At 33.7% G+C, this 27,336-nt stretch overlaps 1 protein-coding gene across 1 annotated transcript; it reads left to right on the top strand.

Annotated features, from left to right (window-relative positions):
* The first annotated feature begins 1,434 nt into the window (after positions 1–1,434).
* Positions 1,435–26,313, top strand: LOC134854765 (serine/threonine-protein kinase pakD-like). Its single transcript, XM_063871122.1, has 2 exons — positions 1,435–1,767; positions 24,289–26,313. Exons 1-2 carry the CDS (start codon positions 1,699–1,701, stop codon positions 26,311–26,313), a joined length of 2,094 nt encoding a protein of 697 aa, XP_063727192.1. The 5' UTR covers positions 1,435–1,698.
* Positions 26,314–27,336: the final 1,023 nt, after the last annotated feature.

Genomic DNA, 27,336 nt, shown 5'->3' on the forward strand with positions numbered 1-27,336 from the left:
TTTCCAAAAAACTGGATCTAAGATTTTGCAGAAGAGGCTGGCAAGCTTCAAGTTTTAACTTTTATCAAAAGGATACAAGTTTTAACTTTTATCCTTTTTAGACCAATCAAAACCCTCTTCCTAAATTCCTAAATCTCTCAAGATGAAATGAAGAAACTTTCCTGCATAACAGGTGAACGTTTAGAGAAAAAAAAAACAAAAAACGATGTTTTTAACGTTTTTGAAATATTGACGAAAAAGTGCGTTTTTGGCACGCGTTTCATTCTCAAAATTAGTATAAATCGGAGCCTATTTGGTTTTGCTCCGACTTTAGTAGTAAAAGTAACGAATATTTGTGCTCGGGGTGGGTGTTTTTGTCTTCAGACATATTTCAACTTTTTAACTAGCCGTTTTTGACGGGATTTTTTAAATATCACTCAAAAGGTACTGTTGTCCTGAGATTAAATTTGAAATGATATTTCAACTGTGATCATTATTTGTAAAGTTATGGGGGTTTAAAAATTAGTTTTGGCCAATTTGGGACAATTAAAGCGTGATTTTTTTCGCGCTATTAACGCGTAAGCGGATATTTAATCAGTCTTAGAAGTCGTTCCAAATTGGTTGAAAGAAGCTTATGTACCACAATTGATTTGTTACAAGAAGTGTAGTTTATCCTTTTGTACTTTATGTGGCGTGTGGAGAGATGATTTAACGAAAAAACTCAAATTAATGAAAAAAAATTTGATTTTTTTTTACATTTGTTTTTTTAATGTTATTACTGCTCCATAGACCGGAAAAGGCAGTCGGAACCTTCAGGGCTTCGCACTGATACGAGCAGTTTTGTTCGACTTGAAGTTTCATCATTTTAATAGACGGCTATTTTGGCATACATCTTGACATCTGCTGAAAAAATTGAAAAAAAAATTGAAACAAAAAATAAACAATTTTTAAATTAGAGACTTTTCCTTTTTCTTTATTTTATGCAACGACACACTGCTGATTTAAAAACAAAATTAATCGGAACTTTCAGCTTAGCTTAAAAAACAGCAAACCATTTTTATTGATTTGATCCTCAATTTTAGATTTTCAATTTAAATGGAGGCTAGCTAATCGGCCGTATTAATTTCGTACGACTCAAATTTTGATACTTGATTTTTGATATTGTTCAAAGTTTATAGTTTTTGAATTTTTTTTCCCAGAAACTATTCGATATAAATAAAAAAGCAGTTGGAACTTTCAGGGCTTTGCCCTGATATACGAGCAGTCTTGTTTCTGATATTGGTTGCAGTTGAACTTCATCCGTTTGATCACGCTTTCGCCTTGTCTCAAGATGCTTTTATCTTTTTTTGAAGCCAAACACAGACTATGCAATCAATTTCTGCTTTCAAAATGTCCGCTCTTATCTTGCATGGATAATCCGGCTTATGTGGAAGATTTCTGGTTTGCTCTGAAAGAGTCCAACAATATGCGAGGTTTATTTCTAATAACAAAAACAAAATTTCGTCTCCCCACCACTAAACGTTGTGTTCATTTTATATCAACGATGAAACCTTTCCGTAGTCAAAATAGAAATCACAGTACAATTAAATTACGGAGTTAATCTCAGGGAAATTTTATTTATGATCTCTTTTCTGGGTTAAGCTGCATTTTGCCAAATAGGAATATAATTTGTTTTTTAATAGCCAGTCAATCGCATCTTCTGACGATTATCTTCAGAAGATGAGTCAAAACCGAAGCAGAAAGAGCGATAAATCGTCAACGTCTTCATCCGATACGTCAATAGAAAAGGTAAGCGACTTCTTTTACATACTTAATAAAAAATTAAGAGCTATGTACCGAGAGCGTGGCTAAGGAATTCTTAAAGATCGCACGGACAGTTTGGGCCTAGGAAAATTACGAAGAAAATTGATTTGAAAGTTTTAAAGTTTTGTTTTAAATTGGAAACTTGTATCTCATAATTTAAGTCAGATTGCTCGAATCTCAGGGCGAAAATTCTGACTGCCCTGTAAAGGTCTCGAACTGCTTTGTTAGAAAAAAAACCTTCGAAGCTATATATTTTCAGTGTTTAGTTCGTACCCAAAAAACCAATTGAAATAATTGAGCATTAAATTTCAAGTCAATTAGGATCGATCTGGATGTATTTAGATTGAGGCGCTTTGTAGAATTGAACTCAGAGATTTGAGATCTTTTTTGAGGAAAAAGTTTGTTTAAAACTATTGTTTCGATTAGAGAAATTGTCAGAAAAAAATCAACTCATGCATTTTTTTTCTTAGTTTCTTCCAACACCATCAATAATCTCAAATAAAAAGGATATGTTTGCTCTGACTTTCTAAAACACAAAAGAAAAAAGAATAAAACTCGGTGCAGTTTTGTATCGTTTTTGTTGAGACAATATTCAACTTTTTGACGGTATTTTTTTCAACATCATTGAGCTCAAAAAAACTTATTTCAACCAGGGGACCCGTTGGATCTGTTTTTGCAAAAACCTCCTGAATTTGTAAGAAAAATCAGTTTGGTCATACGGTGATGGACTTGTTGAATTGTTCCTTAAGAAGTTTGGGATTTCACAAAGGTTTATACAGGTTGATTGAGGGGATATAAGCCACGCCCATTGAAAGGCTCAACGAGTTTCTTCAGTTGAAATTCATTTTTTCACTATCTTTAACGAGCAATGAAGACGCAGTAAGAGAATTGATAAATAAAAATCTCTGGTGTTTCATAAGACTGCTCGTACATCAAGGCGAATCCCTGAATGTTCGGCCTGAATTTTAAGGTCAATTCAAACGTTTCTTGGATGAAACTTGACAAACTTATCGAAAAAAAACTTAATTTTTTCCATTTTTTCTTATATTTATCCTCCACACGTTTCTGTAAACTACAAAAATCTGTATTTAGTGTCTTGTATCCTAATAATATGACTGAAATACTTGCCTCAAAAATGCCGAAAATTCAAAGATAAAACGTCGAAAAATGACTGAAAAAAAACACCCACAGCATAAAAATTCGAAAGTCGGAACAAGACTTTTTGGGAGAACACTTGTAAGATTACGGTGGCAACTTATATGTTCAAGGTAATGGTACATTTAATTTTCCAGCCCGCTGAACGCCAGTAATCATAAAACGCTCATATTAAGTTCGCCCGAGATTATTCGTTACGGAAATTCCCTGGTTTTAAAGTAGTTGTCAAAGAAATTGCTGAGATACTCAGTTTCAAGCAGAGAGAGCGCTGCATGTTGTGATTTTGCTACTGCACATCAGTAATGTGATGTAACCTTCAGTGAACTACTCTATTTACATTATACCATCGTCTAAGGTCACGGTATCTAACACCTTCGGTACACCGCTGAGAGATCAGACAAACATAAATCTATGTAGATCTCAGCAGCTCTTTAAAGAGAAAATTATTTATTCAAGAACCAATTCAGTTCTTTAGAATTACAATTTAGTTTTCCATCAAGATACCTCGTAGGATATCACATATGTATAAAAATAGACACGACTGACCTATCAGGGCAAAACCACGTACGTTCTGACTGCCCATCGATGTCTTTGAAATTGTCATTTTACTAACAATTCGGCGCCACACACAAAAAGCAAAGTTCAAGTTGATGGTTTTAGCAATTAGATCCGTATTATATACACCAAAGTTGTTGCCTCATTGCTCCGACTTTCGAAGAAAACGGAAAACTTATGCTCGTTGTGTTTTTTTTTCATTCAGTCAATTTTCGCCGATCGAAATAATAGTTTCCAACAAAAATTTTTATACTCAGTCGAAGATATCGACTTCAAATTTTAAAAAAAAATATTTTACCTCCGATGTTTTTTGTAAAGTTCTGCGGGTTTGAAAATTGCCAAGTTGGCCATTTTCTTACTAAGTTGTGCGCGCTTTGAGGAGTTTATTCATAATGCTGAGAGCGTAACGCGAATTAATTTTGCGTGGCATAACAAAATTGTTCTGCACAACAAAATTGTTCTGAAATGAATTGAGGCTAGCGGAACGACTCAAAATTTCCCACTATGATATTGTCCAATTTTTATAGATTTTCAATAACTTCTCCCAAAAAGCATTTGAGTATTTGATATAAATTAAGGGGCTGCCGGAACATTCAGGGCTTTGCCCTGATATACAAGCAGTCTTGTTTGACTTTGGAACAGCTTCTGGGTCGATTCAATAGTCGCTTACGCGTTAATAGCACGATAGTTCTCGCGTGTTTTGATCCCAAGCTGGCCAAACTGGCATTACCAGTCAAACCCCCATTACTTACTTAAATTAATCATACGCTAGGTTGAAATTTAAGACTGAGCTCAGGACGTCAATGTTTTTCAGTTGGTATAACAAATTCTGCTCAATAATATTTTTTCTTAAAATTTAAAATTGGTCTGGAGAAAGAAAGAAAGAAAAATAGACGACAAAATTAGACGATTGTAAAATAACCGAACTTAGACGAGAAGTATTTTATGAATTTAGGCAAAAAAACTCGGCAAACTATTAGAGTTAACTCAAAAAAAATTGGTTTAGAATGAAGTTAAACAAAAACAAAAGGCTCATATTATCAGAGGACTGAAAGAGTTATTTTTTAAATTGATTATAAAACGATGAATGAAATATTTCAATTCATTTTTGAAATGCATAAAATATACAACTGTGACATTATTAATCTTATTTGTGATTGGACAACTAGTGTTTAAATATTGTAAATTGATGAGTATTTTTAGCCAACATTTTTTGCATCCAAATTATGGCCTAAATTCAATTACTTTTTGATTGCCTAATTTGCTTGTCACCTAGTTTTCTAGCCCCCAGTACAACCAAATGACTTGCATCAATTCAAATTGGAACACAGTAATTCTAATACTTAACAATAATAGTTGAATGTCGAAAATTGACAGAACCAAAAGAACAATTGACAATCATAGTGGAACCTGATCTAAACTACATTTTATGATTGGATAATTTAGATATTTTACCAATGTAAAGTATTTAATATTAACCAATCATGATCCATCTAACTAACAACCCACTTATTTGTAAGTGCTGAAGTTACTTGTAATTTCAGCACCAGAGAGATTTGAATTTAACTTAGAAATTAGTTGGACTCTCCCGAGCACTTCAGCAACCGCAATAAACCAGTATACCCTAGATCTATTGAGCCTAGCAGAGACTAGTTAAACAACCTGAGACTAGATAGTATAAGAGTAAGATTAGGATCGGTATTAGACTAAGAAGTTGCACGAATCTATCCGGCCGAAAATAAGATAGCGTGACGAGCAGACGGTGTACCCTATCCGAAATTACTCTATGAGTTAACCAACTCGGTTCTAACTCATCTGGTGCGACCCTAAGTCTCGAACAAGACCTTAATAGCTTAGAATTAACCAAAATAGATTAGAAATTAGACAAAAACATTTACAAAATGTTATACGACAATAATTTAATCGAAATGTCTCTACGACTCAATAGATCAGAGCCAATATTCCGAACCATAACAGAACTACCCGGAATTGGAAGAAGACCTCGAACCAGAGACGACATACGACAAAGTAGAAACTTGCCATATAGCTATATGATAGTTAGGCAAAAACCAGAGCAAACTTTTATATTTAGAATACTACTGGCAATGAATTTAGATTTTCATTTGCAAACATAAAATCTTGAAGTTAATCTTCAAAATCATTACAGGCGCTAAACAAAATTATTAATATACAATAACGATTGATAAAAAGATCTAAGATCGTTTTCTAAAATTCTGCAGTAATATACAAAACATGTTTGAAAAATATTTATTGAAAAATAAAAATAAAAATTAGTAGCATGACAATAAATGGTTAGTAATCATAAATCATCCTGTTGTTCCAGCTCCATCATCTAAAACATAACAGCAATCATAAACCCACTAATATCATCAAAACACTAAATCTTTCCTTTACACACATTTAAAAATTTATTAAAACTTAAATTCACTTAATTTTAAAACCAGATCATCAAGGCTTATCCTTGGATCTTAAATCATTTTCTACTTAATTAAATTTCAAATTTGATCATCAAGGCTTATCCTTGGATCAAACAGAACAACTTTGTTCTCCCCCACCCACTTAATTAGTGTCTAACGACCTCAAACGTCGATTCACTACCCAACCCTTTCTAAAGACCTAAGACTAATAGAAATTTTTAAACAAAACTAATCATTCAAATTAGGATAAACAGTGAAGAACTTCGGTTATTCATCCTTCACTTGACCCCCCCTCTTACCAGACCCAGGATAAATCTTAGACTTAGTAAGTTTAAAATAGTATCTAACGAACTACTCGCGTTCTAATTATACCTGAACCTTGTGGATCGATTTACTATTCTCCAACCCTTGAACACAATCACTACCCCTAAGTAAGATTAAGTAAGTTAACACCTTAACTTATACTAGCCACGAGAAAGTAAAAAATCATTCTTCGGAATCGATATACTTTTCTCTCCAACCCTGAACAAATAGACCCAGGTTAAGCTAACCAAAAAATCGTAAGAACTAACAGTTTAGGAAAATAGAAATCATTTAACAACCTTTTGCATCCGTCATCCTAAACCTTATGTCATTTAAAAACCTAGGAAATAAACAAACAATCGTTTTACACAATTGTGAAATAGATAACAAAAAATACGACCTTGTAATCACACCTCATACACAAACAGTTGGATACATTCGAACAAAACGACAAACACTAAAGAGAAAAATAATAACTAAACAAAGACAAATAACACGAAAAAGATTTTCAAAAAATCGAAACGCATTTTCAGAATCAGAAACCAACAGTTTAGACGAACTTTACAAACTAAAAGAATCAATAGATAAAAATTGCCCAATTCACGATCAATTATATTTCTCTGACTCAGAAACAACTTCAAATTCATCACAAAGAGGAAAAAGAAGAATAAAAAAGCAGTACAAACACAAACCAGTACATTTATACAATTGGAATCAACCAATTCGACACATTAATAATTACATATTAACAGTCATCGAACGAAAAAATGAGCTCAACGCACACTCCAGGTGAAGAAACTCCAGATGATGATGAAATCTTTCCTTTTATAGTAGACGCAGATACTGATAGAGGACAACACATATTTTGTCAAAATTTACTCGTAAATTTATTTGAACCCGGAATTAGTCCATGTAAAACAGAGTTCCCAGATGTAAAAATCAAAAGACAAATCATAGACCACTACTTAAAAGATATATGCAACATAACACAACAGTATGGAATCTACTCCATAGAATTCACCTCACCAAACCATAATAATAGAAAATATACAATTCAAACAGACGATCTTGATTTAGAATTTTCAAAAGTTTTTTCAGAATATATAAAAAGCATCCAATATCAAAACTCACAAAGAGCAAACTCCATATTCACCAATGAAGTTTTCGCAATAATATATAGTTATATTTCGATATTAGAAAACGAAATCCCAATAACAAATGTCTCACCGACAGAAACATCTAAACATTTAAGAGTACGACATGAAATCACACTACTCTCTAGTTATTTAAACATCATTAAAGAAAATTTCACGAAAGACGACGTTTCACAACATACAAAACACGATCTACAAAAAATTTTGGCATGGTTCATAATAGATTATTTCACACACAATATTGATTTAATTGCACAAGCAAGAAAAAATTTTAGACCCCAAAACTCGAACGATGATACCGCTATCACAGAACAATCAGATTATGTTTGGGACCCCGAATGGTCTCATCCCGCATTTATAAGCTTCCCACAATCAATCTCAAGTCAAGCAATAAGTACGATATCTTACATAAGAGATTATGTAAAAATAATACCATTCACCATTGATGCAACACCATTAAACTATAATACATTTTTGCCCGATACACAAAATAATAGTTTAAACTCTACAGTCATACACAATGAAAACCTCAATGGAACTAGGAATCTTACTCAACAAGATATCCAGACACCATCACACTTCATAAATGAAGAAATTGTACACACAACAACTACACAACAAAGTATTTCACCAATACGCCCAAATTTGACAACACCAAGAAATACAAATCCTTCACAAACACAGGTAACCTTACAATCAACCGTTAAACCTTCGGTTGCCCCTAAATATTCACATATGGATTACCAAACATACAGACCCATGACAATACCATCAAAAACACGCAAAACATTCACTAGAAACAACTTTACAGACCATAATTATAATTATACACATCCATCAAAAACATATAATCAACCACAAAGGAATTTTAACCAATATACAAGATCTCGAAATTGGGATAACCCAATGACCCAACCTAATTCAATAAATTTCCAAACAAATCCTCCACAGGATCACAGTGAAAATTACCCATTTTTTCAACAAAATAAAAATAAAAAACAGACATCTTATCAAATGGATTATTTATCCTCAGATGATGATTTCTTACAACCAGATATATTTGCACCAAATACTCAAGAATATTGTAGACAAAGAATACAGAGAACACGTACAAATCATAGAAATTTTTCTCCACAACCAATAGATGCACAACATCAACAACCAATTCAACAACAAAATTTAATTAATACACAATCTTTTCAACCAATTCAACAACAAAATCCAATGACTGCACACTCGTATCAACCATCACAAATGCAAAATGAAATACCACTCCCATATTATCTCCAACAACATGAAATAACAAGAAACCAACTTTCAAATTTTTCTCAAATGCCAAATGCAGCAGAATCATTACAAATGACAATGAATCCATACCTTATGGGTGGATCATCAATAACATCAAACAAACCTTTAATGGTTTTCACAGGAACAGACCCTGAATACTCTGTAGAAGATTATTTAAATGCAGTAACAGCAAACCTGATTTTAAATATTGGACCTGAACCAATTAATACGCCACTACATCAAAACTGGATACATCGACGCACAGCGTTAATACAAACAACCTTAGATGGCGCAGCCCAAAAATGGTTTTCAGTACTACCTCTAGAAATAAAATCAAACTGGAAAAGGTTTACACAGGAATTTTCAAAAATGTTTGACTCCGAAAGAAACAAACAACAACAAAGAGTTTTATGTAATGAAATTCGCAGATTACCAAACGAAACCATCAAGCAAATAGCAGTACGAATCGAAACACTAGTTCGAAAAGCATATTCATTAAATACACATGACTATAAAAACACAAAGATGACAGAAATCTTAATGATGACCTTAACACCACAATTAAGGAAAATAGCAATAAAAAAGAGAGCATCCCATCCTTCTTCAATTCGAGAACCCGATTTAGATTTTCGAAAACTAGTAGACAAATTAGAACAAGCAGAAATCACGATGAAACTAGAAGAAACGGAAAATCTGAAACTACAATACGTTAACAGAATTGAAACGACTCCCACTAATATTAATAATATACAGGAATCAGAGACAGACCTCGTTGAAAAAATCACTGAAATACTCAATATTTATGAAAAGAACCCAAACTTCAAAGGCAAACCATCTTTCAAAAAATGGTGTAATTATTGCCGACGATACGGACATAGTATTTCCGAATGTAGACAAAAACAGCAAGACAATCAAAATAAACCTCAAAAATATAAAGAACCAAATAAATCATTCTATCAATACATGAAAAAAGATCAAAATCTACCGAACAAAACAGTCCACAGCAACAATAGTTCAGGAAAACCACTCCCGAACAATACAAATTATACAAGAAATCAATCACCATATAACTCAAGTTATAGAGGAAGATCACCAGAACGAAGAAACACGAACAATTCATCACAAAATCACTACAATAGACCAAATAGTCGAAATAACTACTCCAGATCAAATTCAAATACACAACGATTTGTTTCTAGATCTAATTCCCAATCAAGAAATAACTACTATCCAAACAACCAATCACGAAATTCATCATACAATAGGAATAGAAACTACTCCTATAATCGAAATAGAAGTTATTCAAACAACCGAAACCAGAATTACCCGAACAGTCAATCAAGGAATAACTCATATAATAGATCGAACTATAACAGACCAAACAATAATTACCAAAACAGATCGCGAAATAATTCACAAAATCGACACTCAAGTTATAATAATCGTTATAGAAATTATTCCCAATCACCACACCGGAATAATAATAACTATAATAATTCTAATAATCGCCACAGAAGTAGTACACCTAAACATCAAAGACAAATCAATCAAGTACAATCTAACCCAGAAACAACATCAGACCCTCCAGGTATTGATGACACAGTAACTGATACGTTACAACTCAATCAAATAAACTGTACATCATCAGATTCAGAAAGTGATACTGAAAACACTCTTTCTATCAATATGATAAAAGTCGAAAATGACTATGAATCTGTCATATATGAACAACCCTTTTCATCACACATATATGAAAATCAATCAGAATTTCTTCAAAATTATTACACTACACCCATAAATTCCACACCAACGACGCAAGAAACAAATGAGATTAACACTACAGATCAAACCAATAAAAATACCAAAACAAAATGCTTGAATACAAACCATATTTATCAAAATATACAAAAAGAACAACCCAAAGAAAAAATTTGGACAATACCATTTCTCTTAGAAAGACCAAGAAATAAAGAATTTCAACCACCAGACCTTGAAATAGATTTTTTAATTGATTCAGGAGCAGAATCAAACATAATAAACATCCCCACATGGAATGAAATAAAAACCTTACACCCAAAGCTAACACCTCTTGAAACCTCCAGCAAACTAGCAACAGCACAAGGATCAACATTGATAAACTACGGAAAAATCCAATTATTTCTCCTCCCCACCAGAACAATGGAACAAAGCAAAATTTTAAATAAGCCATTTAAACAAATATTCCATATCACTGACATTAAATATAATATCATTGGAATACCATTTATTTCGAAGTATATACCAACAATTAACATACTAAATAGTAAAATATTAATCAAAGATAAATATACAAAAACAAAAGAAACATCCTTAACATTTTTTCAAAGATTAAATAAACAACCACCATTCTTTTCAAAATTCTACCCGATATTTAACCAACAAAGAAAACACCTAAAACCACTATCAGGAAATATCTATAATTTTTCAATCAAACAAGTTCACCAATATGATAAAGAACAAAACAAACAAAAATTTTATATGTCAGAATTTGAATTCAAACCTATTCACAAATTTTTCAAAATCACAATCTCATCCATAAAATATTTGAAAAATTCGAATTCCGATATCATTTCCTTACATGTCTATAACAACACACCTTACCAAGTAACATTACCTTTAGGACTTTTAGGATATTGTGAAACCAACGCTACAATATCACCAATACACGAAAAAGCCTATCGCGTAAATAATATACTCCAATTACTAGATATTTGCCAATCTACAATTCTTAATGAAGAATTATCTATAAATAATATAATAAGTAACGAAAACAGAAATACGGATTATTTCACAAAAACTCCATATTTCAAACCTACATTCAACATAAGTAACTACACAGAGGACCAACAGAAATTTTTAACAATGTTTAATTTCCAACATTCACAAATAACACAAGACGAATTCGAAAAATTAGCCAAACAGCTAATTAAATATTCATCAGTCTATGCAACATCAAAATTCGATGTTGGGAAAATCAGTTCATCACTACATCTCCCGTTAAAACCAGACGCAGTTTTCAAAAAACAGAGAGCAAGTAAAGTACCAATTCACTTACATGATAAAGTGAACAGATTACTCGACATTTTAGAACAATACAACATTATATCACCAGTAAACAAAGAAGAACAACCAAAAGGCAACACATTCATCAACCCTGTTATCATACTAGCTAAAGGAGAATCATTGAAAATCGTTCTCGATGCTAGATACCTCAATTCACTTATAGATGAATCAAAATGTAATTGGCCCATTGAACCAATACAAGTTATTTTAACAAAAATAAACGGCAAATACTTTACAACCGCCGATATGAATAGTGCATACAATCAAATGCCACTAGATGAACAATCACGACGTTTAACACAATTTGTTATCGGAAACCAACAATATGAATTCAACCGCTTATTCTATGGAATATCCATAGGACCAGCAGCATTTTCAGCTTTTATGAGCAAAATTTTTAGACCACTAATACTCAAGAAAAACGCAATCACCTATTTAGACGATGTTTTTATGCAATCACAAACAAAAGACGAGATGTTCAATGTTTTAGAAAAATATCACCAAATACTTCAGAACGAAAATCTGAAGGCCGCCCCCGATAAATCACACTTCTTTTTGACAAGAGTTAAATTCTTAGGACATAATATAGAAAGAAAAACAATCACTCCATTGAAATCACGCATTGACGCTATTCAAAAACTTCAACCACCAACAAATAAAAAGAAAATCCAAGAATTTCTTGGAATGTTAAACTTTTTAAGTAAATATGTTTATAAAATGCAATTATATCTACGACCATTTTATAACATCCTTAGACAACAAAATAATTTTGAATGGAACACAGAACATCAAACACGATTTGAAGAAATAAAGAAACTTTTAACTGAACAAATTTCAAACACAATTCCAGATTCAAATCAACCATTTTATGCAATGTGCGATGCTTCGAACTTTGGCATCGGTGCAGCACTATTACAATCACATAATGGTACAAATAAAATGAACCTCATATCAGCAAATTCTCGATTATTCACTCAAGCAGAGCTACGACTCTCAACTCTAATGAGAGAATGTACAGCCATAATATATACACTGACAGAATATGAATTTCTGATACTTGGATCAAAACACCCCACAGTTCTATTCACAGACCATAAACCAATCATCTTTCTCTTTACACAAAAATCTAACCCAAACCACCGAGTTTACAGATTTCAACTAATTCTAATGAAATTTCCAAACTTACATATAGTTTGGACTGCAGGAAAAAATCTTGCATTACCAGACACCTTAAGTCGAAATACACCACCTGAATTACTTACACGAAAAACAACAGTTGAAATACCCAAAAACATAAAATTCTACCTTGCAGAAAACGAAACATCACCCCGATTGGAATGCAAATATGCAGTAAAAACTGATATTGAACAATCACAAATAAATAGTTTACAACATTTCCCACTTTATTTAGATTGTCAAAATAATCATTATGAAGTTGATTTACTTGGAACATCAACTTTCAAACCAATCCCATATTCTCAATGGATAAAAAATAACACTCAACAAAAACGAACAAAACAACACCCGCCTAAGAAAGACCATTTTCCACTAATTGAAAAAGAAGATTTAACTGATAAAATAAATTTATCAGGACCACAAACAAATGATTCAAAATACACAATAAATCAAGTTTTTGACCTTCACGACCCACTTGATACAATACCCTTATCTAAATTAGAAATCGAAAACATTTTTCTCCCCCCAACAGAAATAATTACAATTTCAACACTGAAACAATGTCAAAACCTTGACCCAGTAATTCGACAACTGAAATCATGGCACAAATATAAAACTAAACCTATCAAAGCAGATTCAACCATTCTAGGAAACAAAACACTCCTCCGATACTTTCGCAAATTTAACAACACAACAATTAACGAAAATACAGACCTTTTAGAGTATAACCTGAATGAATCTACAGTTCCCTGTCTCCCTTTAAGTATGATTCTTATAGCTTTTAATATTTCACATACACAAAATATTAAAGGACACTCTGGATCAGAAAAAACATATTCAAATTTTATACAAAACTTTTATTTCCCAAATGCACCAATTTGGATAAAAGTACTATGCAATGACTGTATAGTATGTCAACTAAATAAACCTTACCCAAATCAAAAACAAATAGCACAAAAACAAGATTTTAAAGGACAAAGTTTGTACTTTAATCATCGTATCTCATTTGATACTAAAGGACCAATTTCACCCTCATCAGAAGGAAACTCCTACATTATGGTAATTGTTGACGCATTTACACATTATGTAGCACTTAACCCAGTACCACATTGTAACGCTTATTACGCTTACACAACACTCTATGAACACTGGATAGCAAAATTCGGACTACCAGAAATTTTAGTTACAGACAACGGTACAGAATTCATAAATAATGAAATTATCACACTATGTCATTTATATAACATTAAACACAAACCACGTACATCTCATGCACCTTGGACAAACGGCTTAGTCGAAGGTATGAACCGTTCATTACAAGAATATCTTAGATGTATCATCAACGGAAATGATACAAAATATACCGAATGGTCAGCAGATGTAAAATTATTTCCCTTAGCATATAATTCACAAATTACGACAACTTTAGGAATGTCACCATACGAAATGGTTTTTAACCAAAAGCCACGCAAACCAATAATGTTTACAGCAAATTCTCATAAAAACGCACAAGGTTATTGTCAACCAAATAAAGACTCAATTTGTTATAACCTACCTTTACATACACACGATGAAGATCATTTTCATCACCCACAAATTCTTAAACTAGCCTCCGGTACACACACCGAATGGATTCTAAATAGAGATAAAAAACACAATGAAATTTATCAAAAAATAACAAAAAAGTTATTACAAAGACAAAACATTAATGAACAAATCAATTCACGTTTTACACCAGCCTCCGAATTAAAAATTGGAACATTTGTTTTAATACCTAATTTTAATACACAAAAAGGAATTTCTAAAAAATTACAACCCCTTCGAAAAGGACCATACCAAATAATTGCAAAACCCACTGATGTCACATATAAAATTACCGACTCAAACAAAAAAGAAATCGTTCAACATCGAAACAACCTATTACCTTATTACCCAAAAGAATACGCACTCCGCGAATTAACTCAATTATATTCTTTCACAGGATTAAAAATCATTCAAAATGAACCACATCTGAAAAACACAGAACAAAATGATAACCCCACCGAAAATCAAAACACAAAACCAATCGCCACCAAAAACAATACACAAAACCATAAAGAATCCCCAAAACAAAGAAAAAATAGAAAAATGACCGAACAAATAATACCCCAAGAACAAATCGACAAATCAGAAAATAGAAAAACAACAAGACTCCGAAATCAACCACGTAAAAACTATAAAATATTCATCCCCCAATCTAAAATTTTAAAGAAAGTGGAATTTCAAAAGTAATTTTAACATTATACTTCACAATCTTGAAACCTTCGAAACATTTTTCATTTACATTTTTCAAAATAACATGCTGACAAGTACGCAATAATTCTAGTTCAAAATAGACCAATAGGATTCATCCAATCCGTCACTTTCTCTAACTCAAACTAAGACCAATTAGACGAATCATATAGAACTCCAGGCACATCTATAACTATAACTTTACGACCTCCAGGTCAAAAATAAGCAAACCACTCCAACTTGACAACTAAAATAAATATCACCATAATACCGTACCCCTCCCTTATCTAATAACCCAAAGATCAACAATATTTCCCCAACTCAGACCACGAATACCCCCAAAACAAATTTGTTAACTTAGCCTAAAGTAACAAAATGAACATTTTAATTAGCCTAAAGTATAAAAATCTCACCATACCCCGGATCATTTGACAAACAAAAATAAAGAAAAAGACGACCTCCCGATCACCATGAAAATTGCCCCCAACAATTTTTTACAAAACTCAACCCACTTGTCAAAAAACTAATAAATAATCCGACCACACTTGAAAATCGCCTCAAACAGCAAAAAATATTCGACCAAGAGATCATTTCTTAAATGCTCTTCTCTCAATCAGTTACTCAAATACTCATAAATCTTAAACATTTTTTTACAATACTTGAAACCTTTATAATATTTCTTTTTGATATACTTGAATCTTTTCTAATAATCCTAATCATTTTTTGTAACATTTTTTTAATTTTCTACACTATACTCGAACTATTCCTCCAACTTTCCAAAACCCTTGATTATATCCACAGGTACGATTTATACAACTTGTCTAAATGATACGAACAATTTTCAGTAGAACTGATATTTTTTTATTGTTTGTAATTTTCATAACATTTTTATCATCCCTCATTTTGACAATATGCAAATGTATAAAGAAAGCAATCATCACATTTGCCCTAGCAACAATTTTTCTAATTATTTTTTTGGAAGAATATTATAATAAACATAAACCTTCCCACTAAAGTAACAATTCAAAAATCCATCAAAAATTGCTACCCAACAGTCACAGAATCAGTCTTCACCGACATCATCCCAAGATAACCCAACACCACCTTCAACTACTCAAAATCCTCAAACATCTACACGAATTTCTTTTCAAGACAATCCATACACTTTTGAAGAACGACATGCTCGTTTATCAGAACCACTAGAACCAGTTCAACGACAAGCACCTCTAAGCGAACCAACATATAACCTATACCCAACACTACCACAAGAACTAAGTAGAATAAGAAATCCTAGTCAAAACCAAAATACAGTCGAAATAAATAGACAAATTATACATCCTCGACGAAACAGAAATTTTCAAACTCCCCGAGTTCATTTTGATATACCTCAATCCCCATCACAAAACACTCCAGAAAACCCCATTGGTATATTACCAGAAACCCCTACGCTTCTTTCACAACGTAGCACCTCAAGCCTACCATCAGATTACTTAGGTTCAACACCAACATCTGAGCAAATACGTGAAAATCCTTTCAACCCCACAAACCAAACATCACGATTCCCATATTGGACTACACATTCATTTACACAAGGTGAACCAAATTTAGTCAATGACCCCATAGATATTTCTACGGATACAACAACATCCTCATCACTACCAGAAACATTATCACTACCATCAACACCATCAATAAGCCAGTTTTCACCACCACCCTTTAACTTAAATTTTCCAAATAATCTCGACGCCAGATATCGAGAATAATCATCAATAAATATTCCTTTAAGACTAGATTGGAATACATTTACAGCACCTCCACCACTATTTGGACAACATCAAGAAAGTAACCGCCTTCATAACTGGGCACTTAATAGATTACAATATCGCCAAGATATTCACAACGATATCCGTGATCACAATATTCAAATACTCCAACAAAACAGTTTACAATTAAAGTTTGAAATCACAGTTAAGTTAAACAATATTACCCAACATCCCTACCCATTAAACCCACCTAACATAACAGCTCAATCACTACCACCACCGTTTATAACTACTGAAGTAATATACAAATACGACAGATATACCAAAAACACAATTGGCTACATTACATTTTATAATCCATACTCAGGATTATCATACACATGTATATTCTAAAATTATTAATTTTTCTCCAACTCCTTTTTCTAGTAATCTCAAATCAAAACATAAACGCTTCCCCTCGTACAGGACCACAAGATTTACTAGTAACACATTACGATTGTGAAGAAAATGAACAAAAAACACTACATAAATATGCAATAAATCAAGTATCACAATGTGAAACAGAACCACAAGCTATAGAAACCACAGATGTAATAGCAACACTCTATTCAAAAGCCCGAGCAACAACAGTTACAGGTTATAAATTCACAGCAACATTTTCCGAAAAGAAAGTACATTGTTCACAAGTCTCGAATGGAAACAAAAACCGACTTGACCATGAATCATTCTATCAAAGCAATATAGAACGTCTTTTACATCTCAATCCCGACGATTGTAAAAATGAATTACTTAGACTAAACATCACACAAAATAAAAACTCCGCTAGAAAGTTAGTTAATTTTCAAGTTTTTCCAGACTCTGTACATCAATCACAACTTGAAAGACACCAAGGACATATAAAACTAGACGAAAAATACCCGTATAACGGCGCACACGGACGATTAACCTATGACCTACACGATAAACATTGGATACCACACATTGGTATAAATGACCCATCAAACTGCAAAGCAGACACAAAAAATAAAGGATACCAAGAAATAATGTTTTTCGATTGGAAAATACAACTCGAAAAAATACAACTAACACGAGATTTATCAGATAATACAATGATCTATCAAGGAATCCGATTACCTTGTAAAAATGATCAAGGTTATTGCGACCCTACAACGAGAACACAAGCAACAATTGTTTGGTTCCCCGAAGATACATGTACAACATTTCAAGTAGCAAAAATACACGCTCGTATGATAAAATTTCACGAAAAATATTTTATACAATCAATTCCATATGAACAAGTCCATCCATCACGAAAACTAAGTTCTAATTTTAGAAACATAGACAATATAGAAAATAAATTGACACGTTTTCAAATATATCAAGAAACAGAACTTGCATGTAAATACAGGAATCCACTTCACAGAACACAATACTCTGAAATATTAGTTGAATACGAAAAAGGATTCGACATGACCACTGGAAAAGTAAAAATCGACCCATATGCCACAGGTCATCCTCTAAACGAAGGAACATCCTATATACCAGTTAATTTTGAAAAAAGCAACGGACAACCTGGTGGACATCTAAAACCCCATGACACCAGAAGCACACGCTTACAAGAATTATCACTAATGAATACTACATATTTCGGTAATATCCACTATGATATTCATTTAGATATGAAACTAGATTATACAATTAGCCGAATTTTTCAAGAAATGTCACTCTCCGAATTAGAAACACTACACCACCTATGCGAATTAGAACGAACACAAATATTACAATCACTTGCACTAGCAGTATTAAAAATACCCTATGCAGGATACTTATTATCTGGAAATAGATCAAATTTTTTAGACTATGAAGGAAACATCTTATGGTTTTATACTTGTACTAAAAAAGTATCACCACTATACGTTTTTGAAGATAAACGATGTTATAAAAGAATCCCTATCTTTTATAAGAATAAAGTACATTTCGTGGATACACTTTCACGAAGAACCTATTTCTGGGATACCGCAGTCCCATGTGGATCAGAAAACAGCCACAATGTAGTACAACTAAACCCTGATGAAAATAAATATTATCTTCTCACTCCATATCCCACATTAATGCAATCACTCAAAAAATTTTCACCAGAAAGCATTCGCGCTATTGCTCGAAACCCAAATATAGACTTACAATCAATAGGAATCTATTCAAAATCAGATATTCAACATCACATTAGAACACAACAGTTCCAAGAATTATTAACACAAATGGACACTATACAAAGACAATCAATAGACCAAAATTTACGCAAACTTGCAGAAACCGCAGGATTTGCCGATATCTACACGCAAGACTATAGCGGATATTTTAAAGACATTAAAGATTATATATATCTAAACGGTGAAAAATACCGTCCCCAAGATATATCACCTATCAATATTTTTAGCTTTGTTACACTCAAGAATGAAATTCTTGATTTTCTAGGATGGCCCTACTACATCTTAGAAAAATTGACTATTTTATACGCAATGTTTAACTTTATTGGATTTCTTTTCTCACTTTTAAAAGGAATCTACAACACATGTGCTATACACACACAGGTCAATCGACAAGCAAGTGTAGCACGCATACTCTTTGCAGGATTTTTTGGAATCTTTTCTACATCTATAAACAAAATTCTTTTAGACGCACAAATAAAAGAATATAACACAAAAATAACAACACGACAAAATACATACGACGAAGAACATAACAATGTAGACATAACGCCAACGGCACCACAATTACCACCCCTACCAAATAACCATCCACTATCCCTAGTCCCACGAAATTTTCGAAACTTAGCCATCACACATAATCCAAATTTTCGACTCACCACATCACAAAGTCCCATTCAACATATAATGACACACCAGTCACAAGATGATAATACTTATGAACAAATTACTGAACAACCCCATACCACCGCTTTTCAGTCTCAAAATAATCATTTTTTTAGCCCACGATGAGCCGCCAACTTGGATCACTACACCGATCAAATTCCCACCCAACCAATCTTACCTCCCCAATCCCAATAATATCACTTTTTGCTTTTCCGCCACCCGATTTTCCATCTAGTAATGTAACATCAGGCATGAATTCCGATACTAATTCACACATCTCAGTTTTATATTCCATCTCACAACTCAATAACCCGAATATTGAAACCCCCGATGAATTTGCCGACTCAGAACCATCCCCATCCAATAATTTTCATACCTCTTCTAATTTTTCTCAACCCCCTTTTCAACCCATATTATCCAATAACCCTGACCCAATCACCCCCACACCCTCTTATGCTTCCCAAGTTACCCCAACCTACTCCTCATACCATTCTGACCAATCATCTCATTCTCCAGACACCCCCCGAATCTCCCCAGAGCTAGATAATTTTATTACCCTTCAACAACAACCCTACCACCTTAATACCCCAACCATAAACCAAATCTCCTCCACAATAAATTCATCCAACCCCCCTACCCCTACACCCTCTTCAAATTATACTGAATCATTAGCACCATCATCCACATCCACTGAATCTTCACTCAACACTAATAGAGCTTACCGCACTTTTAAAAGAAAGTTCCCCAACCATCCTTTCCCAGCAAAACCAGGAACAGCCCGTGAATACATCAACCACCCCAAGCATACTAACACAAAAGAATTTTTAGCCATCACCTTACCCTCATTCCCACAATACACCTTAAACACCCCCCACGACACTAACGAAACACGCAACTTCGTAGATGAATACGTTTTAATGCCCACTCTCTCTTGGACCTCATATTATCATTTTACTAACCCTCTTTGCTTACCATTATCTAACACTCACATCGATATAGAGCGAAATACGGACATGCTATATCGACTCACTACACCACTAACCGCTAGACAATTTACTTACGTTGGATATAAAAAATCACTAAAAACACACACTGCACCTAGAGCTAACGAATATACACTCGAATACTATGATCACAACATCATCAGAGCTAACCAAGATCAATTCTTAGACGACGATCGCTTCGCTAATCCACAAATTACTGAGAAATTTTTCATCAAGACACCATATATATTTACACTAAACATCTTCGACCGAAAGTTTGATCACATTATTTCAGAAGCACTAACAGACACACAAGCATACGAAAGTTTCAAAGAACGCTTCCAAATATTTTCACTAACCTTTCATTTCCTTGCACCACACGAAAGAGATTTACACTGCTCACACGATATTATGTTGCGCACTAAACAAACCCACACATATAGTTATTATCGCTTCATCCAAAATCACTTTGACCTACACACACCCTCTAGACAACCACACCATCGTTTTCAATTCATTAATTCCAAATACACTTCACCATTTTTCCTAAATTTCACATATTGTATTAAAAACACTAACCTCCATGGTATTCTTCGTAATTATGACCCCATAACCCAAATGTACATCTTCTGTCCCATCACCAAGACCTTCAACGCCGAAGAATCCCGACCCTTCCTTATCCCGCACGAGTTTGTACAACCTATAGAAATCCCAATTTTAGAATTCATCCACAACACTAAATTCAATCACAAATTATATAATCTAATCCAAAACACACCTTATGAGTTTGCAGTTGGCACTGAAGAACTAACCACTATTAAGGCACTTCAATTGCTTTGGCCACTGCTTCAAACTAAAAATATCATCCGCATCTTAGCTAAACTACTAACAACTTCAGAACTAATTCACGACATCTTCCCCCACGGTTTTTTCCCCGACGACTAACAGGTAAGTATGAATTAAATGAATATAACTAACTAATTGAAATATTAAAAAACTCACCATACTTTATCCATGTTTTCCTTAGATTTTTAGCCTTCATCCGACGATCACCTACAAAAACCACAAAAAACAAATAAAGATCGCAAATTTCATCAAACAGACTTCAACAATTCTATTAATCTCTTACACTTATAAATTTATAAATTTAATACCAATGCAGTAAATTCATTTCTAAAATTTTCCCCACAAGCAGTAAATCTAATTAAAATGAAAATTTGTAACTTAAAATTCCCCCATAACTAGCAGTAAATTTCCAAATTCTATGCAGTAAATTAATAAAATGCAATTGCAGTACCAACCTTTTGTTATTTTCATTCATTCGCACAGAAATTCTATCCACACTCGCACAGCTCGCCCACGAAGAATTGTTTAAAATAATGAATTTCAGTTTCAAGTTTTCACACTCAACAACTCTAACATATAATAACATGTTTCAAACTTTCCTTTAACCCGGTTGGAAAGGAATCATATACTAAACAAAACTAACCAACGCAGCTTACTAAATACCACAAATCATAGAATAACAGCATGACTAAGAAAAGGAAACCAACGGTACCCAAACCGGATTAACCCAGTTTAAAACTGGATAATTTATTCTTTTGAAGACTATTATAAAGTCTAAGAAAGAAATAATAAAACACAAAAAAGTCGAAAGACAAACCCATACCACGAACAATTTGCTTTTTGGAAAAAGGACATAACCAACAAGACATAAGAAAAACCACAAAAAACCCAACATAAAACGTTGTCACATAACAGGACCCCTCACAAAAACCGCATGAAATCATACTCCCACTCCTGGCCTAACCCACCAGGAAGGACGTCCTGAGCATGCTCTATAGCCGGCCTAACCCACCGCGCTACATCCACGCTTTGTGACCACACCTCTATTTTTAATAAGAGCTACTCAAGTGTGAGTAACTCTTCAAAATAACCGAACTAAAACAAAAAGCTTTTGTGAAAACAACTAACTAAAATCATAATTAAAAAATATTAAACTAATAAATGTTTTATAAAATGTAAATTACATTATGCAATACATAGATCAGAATACAACACCAAGGACGAACATCTAAAGACAAAACGACCCCACTACACTCGAGAGAGAATGATCAACCACAATCGATATGCCACTCACAATCACAACTCAAAGGATTTAGAGTACGACTTGACTTCGCAGAAAAGGACTTCATTGAACTAGACCAATGACCACCTCGATGTTCAAGTATACGTACAGATCCGAGTAACCAGGCATCCCCTCCACGCACAATCTCCACGCCATTCCCAAACTAGACCAGACACACAAGAAGTTCTCCACGCAGAACAGAAAAACCTGACATAGCCAACCATTCTGAAATCAGATTTGAGTTTGTTGCGAAGACTTAGTCGTTGTCACTAGAAGACACAACGTCTTATGTCTCTAACTCCAGCTTCCTGGAACTTCTTTAACAAAAAGGAAACAGAAGAAATAAGATGTTCGCCAAACACCAACTTCCATCATCCATCCTTCGAATTGCAGAAGAACTATTCTAAAAAACTCTGTAAAACCCGGATGGGTGGAACCTGATCTAAACTACATTTTATGATTGGATAATTTAGATATTTTACCAATGTAAAGTATTTAATATTAACCAATCATGATCCATCTAACTAACAACCCACTTATTTGTAAGTGCTGAAGTTACTTGTAATTTCAGCACCAGAGAGATTTGAATTTAACTTAGAAATTAGTTGGACTCTCCCGAGCACTTCAGCAACCGCAATAAACCAGTATACCCTAGATCTATTGAGCCTAGCAGAGACTAGTTAAACAACCTGAGACTAGATAGTATAAGAGTAAGATTAGGATCGGTATTAGACTAAGAAGTTGCACGAATCTATCCGGCCGAAAATAAGATAGCGTGACGAGCAGACGGTGTACCCTATCCGAAATTACTCTATGAGTTAACCAACTCGGTTCTAACTCAATAGTATAATAAGCCAATTTTTGAACAGTTTTTATTGAAAAACGATTTTAAAAAACAAAACGAAAAAAAATCGTAAATATTTTAAAAAGTTTTCGGAATTATTTTTGATATTATCAAATTTTTTGTTCCTAAATAACTGAGTAAAACTTTATTTGAGTCAAACTGGGTTTTTACAGCTTAAATTTCAAACAGGCTTTTCTCGACATTGGGAAAATTTTTTCAAAATTTTTAAAGTCAGTCCAATCACGACGGAATGGTTTTAAAATGATATATCACTCAACCCAGTCCGATGATTTTTTGTGTTAGCTGATTTTGCGTAGAAAACAAAAAGAAAACACGCCCGAATACAAAACTTCTCGAATACTAAAATACACAGGGATACGAAGTTCCTCCTCATTTTTCAAAAGTTCGGAACAATGAGTCATACAGATACGAGAGACGGACTGTCAGCTTTTCAATCCTTTTTTTATTTTTCAGGGGCTGCCTCAAATTAAATCTCAAAAGACGGAGGAAGTATACTCCTGTTTCCGCAAAGAGCTCACGTCCATTTTTAGTTCAGCTCCATCGCCATCAGTCCGCAAAACTCTTGAAGGCCAACACAAAATGATAGCCGGATACTACCTCAAAGAAACTGAATGTCAAATCATTGCTTATAAAACAAAAAACGATAACTGTGATGACTTTGAAAATTCCCAGAAACCTAAATTTGAGCCAAGCCCAAGAATTCTGGCTGAAAAGTTGGATAAAATGAAACGTTCAATTACTGCTGAAAAATTTGCGTCTCAGAAGAAAAACAACCCATTGTCAATGCCAATAAACCCGAATCACTATTTGAGCCCGAGAAAAGAAAAGTTTTTATCGAGCAGGACTGAACAAACTTTTCACAAAGAGAGAATTTTAGATTACAAAATTCACCATTTCAGTATTCAAGATTTCAAAGTGAAACAACTTCCAGAGTCTTTGATTCAAAACGATACCAAAGAAATTAGTTCAAGTTTACAAAATAACAAAAAACCTACAATTTTCAAACCTTCAAACCAGTTTCCACCAATTAATACCTCGAGTCGCCACAAATTAAGTTCATCAAATGACGTGAACCGATTTTATATTCCGCTGGATAATGTTTCGAAACTGAAGTACACCGAAAAACAGATGAAATTTAAAAAATTGACCGATTTTGAGAAATACGATGAAATGAGATTACAATTGAAATCGCCGAGAAGAAAAGAACGCTTATCCTCTCCAAAAATTTTGAAATTTCCTGAAAAACCAAGAAAAACTGAAAAAGAAAGCAATCAAAAGGCTGAAAATGATATACGAACCACTAGAAATTCAAAAATCAGCGTAGTGAAGTTGCCTAAACTTGGTCAACACGATTTGCCGAATTTCACAAGCGAAGATAGTTCTGAGGTCAGGAAAAAAGAGAAAAAGGAAAGTGCAACTAGCGACTATTCTTCGAGTAGAAACTTTGAAAGCTCGGCGTTGGTTGATGATAATCTTTTGACATCAAGTTGCAATACATCACCAACCGACGAAGCACCAAGCCGAAATGAAGATTATGCAGAAAAACTGGAATTATTTTCACGGTCTCTTGAAAGCAAAGAAAACACGCCTATTGATATTGTTCCTTTATTGGCGATTGAAAAAAATCAAAACTTAGAAAGCGGAGCTAATCAAATATTCACCGACGGAAACAAAAATCTACTTGTGAATGAAATCTCCAGTGAATCAAAAGATGAAACCAATCAAAAAGTATGCAATGAAAAAAGTCAGAATGCGTCCATGGAGAATGATGAAATTTTAATCAATTCAAACTGTGAGAAAATGGGAAAGGCTAATGGAAACGATCAGAAGTTAGTTCCGAAATCAGAAAAGAAAAACCCTGATCAGAAAAAAGGCAATAAATTTGATCATAAAACATTAAAGGATCGAAACCAGAATTTAGCCAATGAAAATGATCAGACAGTAGCCAATGAAAATGATCAGACGCTAGCCAATGAAAATGATCAGACGCTAGCCAATGAAAAAGATCAGTCGCTAGCCAATGAAAAAGATCAGTCGCTAGCCAATGAAAATGATCAGACAGTAGCCAATGAAAATGATCAGACGCTAGCCAATGAAATTGCTCAAACGCTAGCCAATGAAAATGATCGGACACTAGTCAAGGAAAGTGATCAGACGCTAGTGAATGAAACTCATCAGACAGAAACCAATGAATGCAATCGAAAGTTATCCAATGAAAGCTGTCAAAAACATACCAATTTGAAAAATCACACAACTCACGATCAAAGCAATCAGAGTTCAACCAATGGAAGCCTTAGTGGTGAAGAAGGAAACAATGGGACTAATGCGAAATTGAAAAACCAATTGAGCAAAGATGACTCATTTGAACTTAGGAAGGAAGAGCGTAAAAGTGTGGCTTCTCTAGCAGTTGGCTCTTTCACACGTACTACTACACCGGGGCCTATCTTAGGCGCTGACGCTCTGTTTCCAGAATTTTAAATTTAAATTGCTTCAGAAATTTTGTTTTCACAAGAGCTTTCATCATGAGTAAATTTTGATTCCAGTTGTCCCCGTATTTGTGCACGTAACTTGCAACGGTATTAAGATTAGTAGGTGAAACAGAAAAATGAAGTCATCGAGAAGGGGCAATTATGAATTAACTAGAATTAACAGAAAAGAAATAGAACGTTTAGAAAAAGGGTAACATTTGAAGTACTTAGCTTTTAATTTAAAGACATTTTAGAGACTTGAATTCAAGCTAATTTGTTGCATTGTGTTTCAGTTTTAAAGTTTGAAGTTCTGTTGTTTCAAAGTGATGAACTTGATTTTATTGAGTTTTCAATTCATGTACTGATAGCATGCACATGGCCGGGCCCATTTGCAGGTTGCAAAAAAAAATTGTAATTGTAGTAGTGCCCTGGTAATTGTCGAAACCGCTATGTTGTATCATAGCTTAGTTTTTGTCGTAGTCGAACTAACACTTCGTGATGTATCTTCTTCCGATTTTTTGAAAGTTTAACGGCTGGTCCGGTCAGCAGTCCACGGCTAATCTGATTTCCGCATGAGCGAAAAATTCCGTCAGATCCGGGAAAAGTACGGAGTACTCGTGCTAGGGGCCAAAGACCGCGAGGTGTCAGGTCTTCTAGAAAACCCAACTAAAACTCAAATTTGGATGCTCTGAGGTGTTTTTTGCCCATTTGGATTGTGTAGTCAGTGCTTGCAAATAGTCTTTGAGGTAGCGGTTCCTGAATTGCTGGATCAGAACTTGAGCTTGTTCGCAAGTTTTCTTCTGTGAGGGTCTTTTTTGCCAAGGCAGCTGTTAAAAACGCATATTTTTCGTATTTTTGTGCGTATTTTTCTAATTCAAAAACAAGGTTGATATCAAGTTTAATCATCAGCTGGTACTTTCAGTTAAATCATCAGTTGGTACTAAATATTTCATCAACACTTGATATTAACAAAAAAATGTTCTTTATTGTCTTTGAAAAATCTCAAGGTTGGGAAGAAGCTAAAGCGTAGAAT

The sequence above is a fragment of the Symsagittifera roscoffensis genome, chromosome 9 (genome assembly GCF_963678635.1).
Source record: "Symsagittifera roscoffensis chromosome 9, txSymRosc1.1, whole genome shotgun sequence".
NCBI classification, from domain to species: domain Eukaryota; kingdom Metazoa; phylum Xenacoelomorpha; order Acoela; family Convolutidae; genus Symsagittifera; species Symsagittifera roscoffensis.

Bases quoted from the DNA above. Each gene is read 5' to 3' on its own strand.
- LOC134854765 (XM_063871122.1), top strand. From the start codon at position 1,699: ATGAGTCAAAACCGAAGCAGAAAGAGCGATAAATCGTCAACGTCTTCA. The intron at 1,768-24,288 runs GTAAGCGACTTC...TTTATTTTTCAG, and splicing joins CCGATACGTCAATAGAAAAG to GGGCTGCCTCAAATTAAATC.